Below are 12,270 nucleotides of genomic sequence, written 5' to 3'. Positions count from 1 at the left end.
CAGGGACTGAAAGCCACTGTGACTAAAAGGAAACTCCACAAGATTAACCACATGACTCTAACCTTGCTTCCAAGGGAGAACTAAGAGTCCCTTTGCAAGAATCCAATAGATTGTCCTAGGGTATGAAGGGAACTGCTGGAAGATCCTCATTTTTATATTCCCCTGAGTTATTATTTTCCTTTTCCCTCATGCTTCCCAATTCCCATAATAGAACAACCTTGTGTTTTGAGTATATGAGACAAGTATGATAAAATAGTACATTAAAAACTTTTATTTTAGCCCTTCCTGGCCAATGTTTACCCTCATGTCCAGATTACTAAAAACATGTATCTAGAAACATGGTAAAACAAAACAGATCTCTCGTTGTAGATGAAATAGCTAAAATTTTGGCCTCTTTATTGATTTTGGGTCATATATTTGGCTTGAAGAAAAACACACAACAAATAGTTCCAATTAAGAGTTACATAAACAAATTTTTCCTCCAGATCTCTAAATACTCATGGAGAACCAACTTCCACGGTACATGGCACACAGCAAACTTGAGAGTCAGTCCCACAGAAAATATTCATGTAAGCAAAGCAAGAAAGATGCTATTTGTTTCTCATTACATAAATATCAGCTGAACTTATCTAATCAAGACACTTATTTAATAAAAATTAATCTGTGACCCAAAGCACTGTCATGTTTGTTGGGTACCATCCTTATTTGAATCATACCAAAAAAGTCTAGAAATAACTCAAAATTAGAAGGTTGCCCATGTGCTAAGGCTGCCTATGGCTCTTGCTACCAAATAGTTGCCAGTCTGATTTGAATGTCTAAAAAGAATGACAAGAATTATACGGTTCTTCTTGATTTCAAGAGAACTTTCCAGAAGGTGGTGGTGGACCAAGAAATCCACCTGCCTGCTTGGTGGCTGCTCGCGAAGGGGCAAGGCCAAGAATCTTCTGGATATTCTGTGAAAAAAACAGAATAAGAGTTGGGTTTTAATATGAGATATAGGGAAGAGTATTTTACAGCAATCTCATATGAAGAAAAGCCATACAAATTAAAATGAACAAAACAGAATGATTACTACTGTGTTATTTTTTAAAAGGCCTAAAACATTACGGAGACCACAGAGCAGTAGAATCCCTCTTGCTGTCCTCTGATGGGACATTGGTCTATTAACCAAAGAAGCTGATTTTGTACAGTGGAGAATCATAATAACAAAAACATATAAAGTACATTCAGTAGCTATTTCTTGTAGCAGGGCCTTTTCTTTGAGTATGGGTCTTCTGGCTGGACTTAGTCATTACGGAACCATCTGAAGCTGAAACTGAAATATTCAGTTTCAATGTCTTCAAAGTGGTGAGAGAACTTAGGCTCTTACAAAGCAATCTGAGTCCAAAATCCTAGATTTTTAATACGTCTCCTCATCTTTTTCAATTGTCTCACATCTAATTCAATAGTTTTTTTTTTTTAGAAACTTACTTTTATTAAACTAGTTTTCAGAAAACTATTTTTATAGTCAGATTTCATCAGTAACTATAAATTAAATTAAATTACATAAATACAACAACAAATAGAACTAGCATAAACATTTTAGGGATAAACACAAGCGGCTCTTGGAAGGCAATGACTCAACTGGCGGAAGCAGACAGGTGTAGGCGTACTAAAGAAGAGTCATGAGGGGACAGTGTGATGTAGGGATTCATTGGCATCCTTTAAAGAGGGAAGGGAAAGGTTTATGACCGTGGAGAGGTTAAGTAAAGGTCAGTTGTTAAGATTTTGTACAGCATTTACAAGAGGGAAAACCCTTAAAGATCATCTAATTAGTCTTGCTCAATTCTTTCATTTTATATTTGAGAATTCCAATTAAAACTTGGAAAAGTATGATGGCTTGTCCAAAATTAAACAGTTAAATGAAAAGCAGAGTTAGAATTAAAACCTATGTGTTTTGATTCTTAATCTAATGGGTTGTCTTACACAGTACTTCCTACATTAAAGTTATGGTCTTCAGAACAAACTCCCCCCCCACAGTAGGAAGATGAGCATGTATGCATTCATTCATTCAATAGTTATTGAGTACCTACTGTACCTAAGGTACTATGAAAATACTCATATTCAGGCTTCTCTGAAGTATACACTACCCCGATCCTTCATCATTAAGAATGATGAGTGTTATAGATGTGAGCGTTCATACTTCTGAGATATACTCTGTCAGAATACAACCAAATATTTAAATATGAAGATACAACTTTAAGAACTCATTTAAATTATATTTATTTACATTTATTTATTCATTCAATGAATAATATGAGCTACAATACTATAGCTCATGCCTTACATTAAAAAGAAATCTGAAAACAAGGTAAGAAGACAAATCAAACATTAGTAGATCAGGCTACTTCTCCTTAGTAAAGCTGAAGATGTCTGTATTACTTTTATAATAAAAATAGCTCCTTTATGCTCACCTCTAAAAATCCATTGCACAAAGAAAGCAAAAAGAAGACCAAATAATATAATGTCACTGATTTCCAATTTCTTTTATATAATCAGTACATATTTACCGACCACATACAATGGTATCCAGCATTAAGCAAGGCATTATGGGAAATTGCTTTAAAGATAACATTTTAAATAATAAGACATTACAGATAGCTGCTGATAAATACATTTGTCTAGTTAACAAACACAATAACACAGTCTAGACAAAATATACAAGGGATCATTGCTCCATTATTCTGTAGAGACGGGGTCAATTAAGTGAGCCCTTATCATTTTAGAGATAAAGACCCGTGTAAAAACCTCTGATGCCCTTTAAATTACAGGTTTACCGTGATTTAAAGACAACTGAAAGAAAAACAGGAAATGTTTTGAAGGGCAGACTGAAAGGGCAGACTGTTGCTAGTCTGAGTTATGAATTAAAAACAGATAAATGACTACTGAACACTAGCCACTGCTCTAGATGGGAAACAGCTCTAACAGCAACAACCACAGCAGCAACATAAATGTTAAAACGAAGGCATTTTAGTTAGCCAAGGCCGAATTTCATGGAAATTCAAGCAGCTCTATACTTTGTTCTCCTTGTCACAGGCTCCCTTTGGAAACACTAAATTAAGTTTAACAAAGTTACATCACTCAAGTATTTTTACTTTAATACAAATGCTCTGCCTTTGCTGCATGCAATCTTATCCTTTAGTGAAATTCTAAACAGTTTAAATTCCTATAGTATCACAAATAAACCTAGGTCTTATGATAGTTTTTCTTAGATAAAATTTCCCCTGCTTCTCTGTCAGTGAAGTCTTTTCCTCTAAAATACATGGAGGAACTAACTGATGGTCTCAAGATGCAAAAGACCTAGGTAAAAGACTGGAGGTCACTATTCTGTCCACAGTAGTAATAACATCGTACATTTCTATGCACTTTAAAGTTTGCAAATAGGACTAGATATCTCCTTAGTTATCCTTGCTTTTGAGATGAGAAGGTTGAGGCAGAGAGAGGTTACAAGGCAGAATGTGAACCGACATAAGTCAAAGTACAGTTTCCCTCTATTAAACCCCCTCTCTCACAGATCTTTATCTCAGGAGTAAAAAATCTTGTAGCAGGTCTGGCTTATAAAAAAGAATTACAATTATGAAGACTGTGTGTGAGTACACCATAGAAAAATACACAAGTTATATTGTTAAGTGAATAAATGTATATAAATCAAAACCCATAGAATGTACAACCCCAAGAGCGAACCCTAATGTAAATTACGGACTTTGGATGATAATGATGTGTCAAGGTAGGTCCACTGACTGTAAAAAATGTACCACTCTGGTGCAGGGTGTTGATAGTTGGGGAGGCTGTGCATATCTAGGGCATAGGGGATAGATGGGTGATAGGAGGTAAGTGGAGGATAGGGGATATGTGGCAAAGCTCTGTACCTCCATTCAACTTTGCTGTGAACCTAAAACTGCTCTAAAAAATAAAGTAGACAAAAAGTGCTTATAAAGACTGTAAGAATATATGGAAAAATAATAGTTGTATTAATAATAGTTGTATACTCCTTTCTCATTCCCTGTCTCTAACTTTTTGAAATACTGCTAAACAGGATAATTCAAAATAAAGACAAATATTTTTGCCAGTGGTATCTCAAGTGCTAGGCATTGTTCTAAGCACTTTACATGTATGTTCTCATTTAATCCTCACAACAACTCAATGAAGCAAGTTTATTATTATTCTTATATGCAGATAAGGAAAAGGAGATCCAACTGTCAGGCTGTAATTCAATAAATACTTGCTGAGCATCGCACCGTGTAGCAAGTACTTTTATATATATTATCTCCTTTATCGCCTTCAACACCCTCATCCATTGAACCTGACCTGACTACTTTCCAATACTCTCTTAATTCTCCTCCAATTTTCCAGTCCTAATTAATTAGCAAGATTTAGTTTATTGTGCTTCACAGATACTGTGTTTTTTTACAAAAGACCCTCCACCAGCAAAAATACTAGGACTCACTGAAGGCTCAGGTGACGGTTAGCATTTTTTAGCAATAAATCATTTTTTAATTAAGGTGTGCACATTGTATTTTTAGACATAATGCCATTGCACACTTAATAGACTTACAGTATAGTGCAAATGTAACTTTTATATGCACTGGGAAACCAAAAAATTCATGTGACTTGCTTTAAGGCAATATTTACTTTATTGCAGTGGTCTGGAACTGAACCCACAATATCTCCAAGGTATGCCTGTGTGTATTTTGCTAAAAGACAGGAGTTTTAATATATTATAAAGATGATATGGAACAACACAATATAAATGCAAAATATAGTAAGATGTGGTAAGGTTTTGGAAAAATATAAAACACTGATTTTAAATTTCTGTTCAGTCCTGTCTAATAGGGTAAAAACTGAAGAGTGTATGTCAGAAGGGAAAAACAAAGGAAAACCATTTTCCCGTAATCATGCCTTCTATTGGCAGGAAACCCAGAAAAATACCACTACAGGATTTGCGTTCCTTCCTCTTTGTGAAGGTTAAGAACCGGTGATCAAGAAAAGGAAGTTGTTGGTTGCTAACTAGATATTTTGGGAAGACCCAGGTCACTGGTAATAAATACATTCTACTAAATTTTATTTCTTAGTCATTTAGCTGAAATAACTCAGCCATGGCAATCCTCAGTTCACTCTGTTAGTTTCTCTGGCATCTGGCAGCCAGCCCTTGCTTCCAATTGATTACAACTTCTCATCAAGTTCTCAAAACATAATCTTTACTGTATCCATAAAGCTGTGTACAAAATCCAATTGCCTCAAATGGCCCCATCCAGGAGCCCCAGAGTTTTCACATTATATCTCAACAGGCTGTTTGGCAGAATGACGTAGATATTAAATATTTACTGAAAAAAAAAACGATAGTGCAACACTGGTGTAGCTGAAATATGACTGGATTAGCAGTCAGAAGACTTGAGTTCCAGTACAAGTAGGCAAAGGAACAACAGGCAATGTTTCACTTTGCCAAATTTCACTTTCCTTACACTTAAAAGGGGGCTGATTAGATCATTTTCAGACCTTTAAGCCAAAGAATCCTTTCTTTAAACAAAATCTCATGTAAAAACCCAATATAGAAAACAGATAAAATAGAGTTGGGGTCCTGAAGTCCCCTGCTGGCCCCTTCAAGTTTCCCCACCAAACACCTTCAAGGGGCCACAGTGTCCTGTGGCTCTAACATTTTAGAATGTGTCTAGGTTGTAACAAATTATACTGCAGACTTCAACACATATCTCCAAAGTGGAAATCAGGGATGAGCATATCAAATCTACACCAGAGTAATGTCATTTTTTTCTGCCCTAGGTTGTCCAAAGGCCTCTTTTGTAATGAAGGTGTATTTTTTTGGGGGGCGGGGGGAGGGAAATGTCAGGGGATCAAGAGACAATCTCAATATCTCTGTCTCTGTCTCAACCACCTTTCCAAAGAAAATTTCCCTAGATCTCTTGTTTAGCCCCTTATCTGACTACCAGTCAAGGAGAATGTTCTGAATTTTAGTTTAGCGTAGGAAGACAAAAAGTCTTATTTTATTTTTTAAATCTTATAATGGATCATAGGACCCATTTGGCACTGTGTGGTGTATCTAAAACTCAGAATAAAACTGTAGTCTTATGGGTTTTAAGAACCAAAGAACAAGGTTTAGGGCAATCAAAGCAGCTGAAAATTGAGGGAAAGATTCCTGGAAAAAAATAGAGAGCTAACAGAAGGGGATTTCAAAATTCTACATCTAAACTCTGCCCAAATTTCTGGCTGATTCAAACTATACTTCAAGCAGCCCAACTAAGACTAAAATAACAGATTTCAAGTGCTGTGCACTATAAAGGAACAGAGTTTAGAGTTGAGGCCCAAGTTAATTGCCTGCTTAGACCAAAAAAATCAATATTCTTCCAAAGAATAACAGAACCCAGAGTCTCTACAGCTTATCATTCACAATGTCCAAGATACAATCCAAAATTACTAGACATACCAAGACCAGGAAAATATGACCCTTGTTTAAGAAAACAGGCAAAAGATAGAGTCCATCCTTGAGATAATCCAAATGTTGGAAGTAGTAGACAAGGAAGGTTTTTAAAGCAGCTAAATAACTATGTCTAAGGACATAAAAGAAAATGTGTTTATAATAAACAAACAAAGGAAATCTCAGCAGGAAAAAAAGGATAGCCAAAAAAAAAAAAGAAACAGAACCAAATGGTAATTCTGAAACTAAAAAATATTATATCAAAATTTAAAAATCATTGGATGGGCTTAAGGTTAACTCAGATTAGAGACGACAGAGGAGTTGGTGAACTTGATGACAGATTGACAGAAATTATCCTCTCTAAAGCACAGAGAGAAAAAGATTTTAAAAAATCGAACAGAGCCTCAGGGTCCTACTGGACAATACTGAAAAGACTAATGTATAAGTAAGTGAAATCACAAAAGAGAAAGAGAGGAAGAACGAGGAAAAAACAAAGTTTGAAGAAATAATTGCTGAGGGCTGACCTGGTGATGTAGTGGTTAAGTTTGGGCACTCTGCTTCAGTGGCCCAGGGTTCATGGGTTTGGATCCCAGCATGAACCTACACACCACTCATCAAGCCATGCTGTGGCAGCATCCCACATACAAAGTAGAGGAAGATGGGCACATATGTTAGCTCAGGGCCAATCTTCCTCAAGCAAAAAGAGGAAGATAGGCAACAGATGTTAGCTCAGGGCCACTCTTCCTCACCAATAGAAAAAAATTGCTGGGGCCGGCTTCGTGGCCAAGTGGTTAAGTTCGTGCACTCCGCTGCAGTGGCCCAGGGTTCGGATCCTGGGCGCGGACATGGCACCACTTGTCAGGCCACATTGAGGCAGCGTCCTACATCCCACAATTAGAAGGACCTGCAACTAAGATATACAACTATGTACAGGGGGGGTTTGGGGAGATAAAGCAGAAAAAAAAAAAAAAAGATTGGCAACAGTTCTTAGCCCAACTGCCAATCTTTGAAAAAAAAAAAAGGAAAAGAAAAAAATTGCTGAAATTTCCCAGATTTAATGAAAACCACAAAGTCTAGCAGGATAATTTTTTTTTAAATTCCCTAGCCACATCATAGTCAAATTGCTGAAAATGAAATTTAAAAGAGAAAATCTAAAAGAGGCTAGAGAAAAGTGACACATTATCTACAGGGATACAAAGAGATGGAGAACTTCTCATCAGAAACAACGGAGGCTAGAGATAGTGGAAAGGCATTTTAAAATGATAAAAGGATTAAAACAAACAAAAACAGCCAACCCATAATTCTGTATCCAGTGAAAATATCTTTTAAGAATAAAGACAAGTAAAGATGTTTTCAGATAAAGATTAAAGAGAGTATGTCACCAGCAGACTTGCGTGAAGAAACACACAAGAAAAGAAAAAGAAAAAGAAATCACTTAATCCTGTACTGCGAGGTACCCACCTTAAGCAGTGACATGCTTCATCTCCTGTTACATCCCATCGACAACTCTGGACCCAGTGCTCTCTATATTCACTATACACTTTCAGGCCTCTATGTTTTCAAGCCTCCAAGTTTCCTATGCCAAGAACACTCTGATAAGATTGGAAAACACTACTCATTCTTCAAGATACAACTCAAATGCCCTCTCGTATAAATCTTAGTTTCATAGAACCCATCCCTGTAGCCATTATGCTTCCAAAGCACGTTTTTTTTTCCTCCTATAGCATTTTGTACATGCACACAGATACACACAAAGAGAATCAATCATATTCTACCGATTCTTACGGGTTTGTCTTTCCAAGTAGACTGTGAGTTCCACAAGGGCAGAGATCATCACTTTTACCCTTATATTCTCAGCATCAGAGATGAATTCTGGGCATACTAAAAGGATTTGAATCAATCTTCAGCATTGACAGGGATTATTCTAACTAAAGTCTTGAATTTATGCACTGAAACAATTCAGAAAGGGAACAGATTAAGATGATGCCTCAATAATCTGTTCTTCTCAATTAGTAGTTAGCTGTCATTTTCTGAACCACAAGCACTCTCTTAACTGATCTGAAATTAAATACTACAATACCTTGCTTGTGGATAACCTGATTGTAGATGAGCTATACTGACATTAATGAATTAGGTTCTAAACCTTAAATAAAGTGACATAAATTAATGATGAGGTGCAGGAGATGGCAGGCATCTAATTCTTTTATCATTCTGATGACTTTAAGATATACTGACATGACATAATTAGAAGCTATTTTGATACATATACAAGGCATATCAAAATACTTTGCCCTCAGAAAGCTGAAAGTGTGAGAGAAAATAAAATTTACCTATTTTTATCACTGTCCTGAGCACATATACCTGTTGAAGGAGACAATGACAAATTCTCACTGATACTTTTTCAGACTTTGGTCATACATACATGAAGTTATATATTAAGATGTAGGTGATGAAAGAAAAAAAAGATAAGAAACTCTGTCTTCCACTTTTCCTCAGAATCACTAATCGATTTGCTGTCAAAGAAAGGAAAATTCTGTTCATAGCTTTTACACGCATATAAATTTCTAAGAATAGACCATTTTTCACTTAGCTTTAGAGCACTTTATATAGAGGAGACTATCATTTACTCAATCTACCGACTCATAATAATAATAAGGAAAAAAAAGAAAAAACCTTAATTTTAGGAGTTAAAGAAATTTCCTTTTATTCTTGAATTCCATCACTACTGGACTAGCTTAATGCCTCCGATGGAAGCTGGCAGATCTGCCATTTCCGTTGCTACAAATTCATACAAAGGAAACAGTTGTGATGTGAAGGTCAAGGCAGCTAATCATTTATCACTAAACATTAAGGAAGTAAACAAAAGGAGAAAGATAAAAATAAGAAAAGGTAATTAGATTTATTTTCAGTTGATATGACATATCATCATGTGCTAATCTGTAAAAAGAAACTTTGTTCTATCTTGGGTTGGGAAACGAATATTAATTTTAAAAAATACTCCAAAGTGGCAGGGTTAACAGATTTTTTAAAAAGTGTCACTTCAAGAACAACTGCTAACATTCTATATTATTGTCATCTGATTATCATAAGATGGTGAGGTTGTACACTAAACCCCATTTCACCTTTGTGAAAACTGAGACTCAGAGGTTATACGATTTTCCCAAGGACACTAATCCAGTAAGTGGCAACAAGATTCAAACGTCAATGTTTTACCTCCTAATACTATATTTGCTCAATCTTACTATGCCCTCTTCTCTATCCCCAACATTTAAAGTTTCTGAAGGAGGAATGTCTTAAAATCTATAATATGATCAGTATAGTACTATTTCTGCTTTTCCTTGAAAGCTCTTAGTCAACAGTGAATCAAATAATCAATAACATCCTAGAATGGAAAAAAAAATGTGTAATAGTTGAAAACCAGACTCACAAATACTTATGTGAATTAGTAATATGTCATAAAACTGCCTTAGTTTACATTTAATTCTTGTTTGATATGCTTCTACTCTGAATGATCAGTACAATAGAAATAATTTTAAATGTACTTCTACACCTTCATATTTGATAACGAGTTTTTTTAAAGTGAAGCTAAAGGTGGGAAATTTTAACCTTTTTATTTCAAAAGAAACAAGTTTCATGAGGGCAAGGACCATTAGATGTCAGTTTTGTTTAGAACTGTATATAAACCCACAGCACAGAGCCTGATACATATACTTGCTCAATTTTGTTGAATGAAGAAATGAATGAACAACTGAGTCTATCAAGGAATTATTAATAATGTGATAATCAGTTCTCTTAAGGATGGGGAAACAAATGGCTGGAACAGATACCCTTAACTCAATCTAATAGTAAATCTCCATGATAATAACGGGGTTATCATTGTCATGAAAGGACTAGAGCTAGTTGGTTTAATTACACCATCACTCACATTTAGTAAAAGAAATGGATTATGGTAAATACTATAGAAATGTTATTATTAACACTCACATATGTACATGTAGTCATAATCTTTCACAAATAAAAGACTGTAAAAACATAAACTCAGGAAACCAGGTGGTAAAATACCTAACCACTGCAGCAATTAACTGGTGAGACTTAAAGACATCAATAACAGAAATGTTTCTCTTTCTCCTAGATGCTATATTCTGGTTTACTATATGAAGACTTCCCCAATAAAACAAACAAGGCCACCCTCATTGCTAGAGGTAAACTGCATAAAATGTACATTCCTTTTATACATCTAGTGTAAACAGTAACCCCCCAGTGAATGAAATAATGATTTTTAGTCACTGAAACAAAAATATAAGAAATTACTTGGATCCTTTAAAAAATGATCTCAAGCTGGTAGTGAATTGAAGCCTCAAGGTTAACAGTATTGGGTAAAGCGGTGCAGTTGTTGTGGAAAATGGTATGGTGATTCCTCAAAAAATTAAGCACAGAATTACCATATGATCCAGCAATTCTACTTCTGGGTATATAATCCAAAAAAGTGAAAACAGGAACTCGAACAGATATTTATACACCCATGTTCACAGCAGCATTATTCACAATAGCCAAAACGTGAAGGCAACCCAAGTGTCCATCAATGGATGAACGTATAAAAGAATGTGGCATATACATATGTTGAAATATTATTCGGTCTTAAAAAAGGAAGGAAATTCAGACACATGCTACAACCTGGATGAACCTTGAAGACATTATGCTAAGTAAAATGGGTCAGTAACAGAAGAACAAATATTATATGATTCTTCTTATATGAGGTCAAATTCACAAACATGAATAGTCAAATTCATAGATACAGAAAGTAGAATGGTTGTCAGGGACTAAGGGGAGGGGAAAATAGAGAGTTAGTATTTAATGGGTACAGATGTTCAGTTTGGGAATATAAAAAAGTTCTAGAGATGGATAGTGGTGATAGATGCACAACAATGCAAATGTACTTAATGTCGCAGAACTGTACTGTTAAAAATAGTTAAAATAGTAAATTCTACGTTATGTCTATTTTACTATAATAATAATTAAAAAAAAGATTAACAGCACTGGAATTACTGAATATAGGAAACCAGAAAGTAGCTTTTGGATATAAGAGAGGATTGACTTGAGAGCACGTCAGGAGAATTCCTGCTACAATGGGCAGTCACACTGACAAGTTTAAACCTTTGAGACTGTCTAGGTACAACATATATGTTTTGACCCACTCCTCCATATTCTTTTACGCTAGGGCTTCAGATCACACTGCTTAGCCCATACTACAACACCAGCACATGCCAAAACACCTGATTGTCTAAACAAGGTGTAAAGAAAGGAGAAGTCGCACCCTATGAAACCTTTGTCACTGGGATCTGAACAGACTTGCAAATTTCAAAGATGAATTTAGGTAGGCACTCCAGAGAAAATAGTAATACTAGGTTTCTGACAGGGTTTCATCATATTCAAACACACACCAGACTCAAGAATAATCATTCAGTTCACTGCATTCTTTCGACTCTCTCGAAAGAATGGCTTCTTAGTCTTTGAAAATAGTGGTAGGCAACCTGTGATCTCAAATGAATCCATGTTTTCTCCGAAAAAATGACATAATAGTTGGCAAAGTACAGGAAGGCAAAAAATGAGTAAATAAGGTACACAGTAATAAACTCCAAGTGAACTGACCTGTGATTAAAATATAAAGAATGAAACCACAAAAGTACTAGAAGAAAGCAAGGATGAATCTCTTCATAATTTAGGAGTGGAGAAGATACTTCTCATCATAATTCAAAATCCAAAAACCATAAAAGGCTGCTAAATTTGAGGGGAAAAGAATC

At 35.4% G+C, this 12,270-nt stretch overlaps 1 protein-coding gene across 3 annotated transcripts in view; it reads right to left on the bottom strand.

The window, feature by feature from the left end:
* Positions 1-256: 256 nt before the first annotated feature.
* The window catches only part of TMCO1 (transmembrane and coiled-coil domains 1), a 67,763-nt gene continuing 55,749 nt past the window's right edge, over positions 257-12,270 (bottom strand). For 2 of the 3 annotated variants that reach the window (XM_070608168.1, XM_070608169.1), the window contains one exon: positions 257-953. In XM_070608168.1, the coding sequence (XP_070464269.1) occupies positions 855-953 (99 nt within the window). In that variant the 3' untranslated portion in view covers positions 257-854. Of the gene's footprint in view, positions 954-8,799; positions 8,831-12,270 lie in introns of all 3 variants that reach the window. The other variant, XM_070608167.1, reaches the window with a different exon arrangement.

Source organism: Equus przewalskii, unplaced genomic scaffold (genome assembly GCF_037783145.1).
Source record: "Equus przewalskii isolate Varuska unplaced genomic scaffold, EquPr2 ChrUn-3, whole genome shotgun sequence".
In the NCBI taxonomy this organism is placed as follows: domain Eukaryota; kingdom Metazoa; phylum Chordata; class Mammalia; order Perissodactyla; family Equidae; genus Equus; species Equus przewalskii.
Note: the sequence above shows the minus strand (reverse complement) of the source record. Positions and strands in the feature narration are given on the sequence as shown.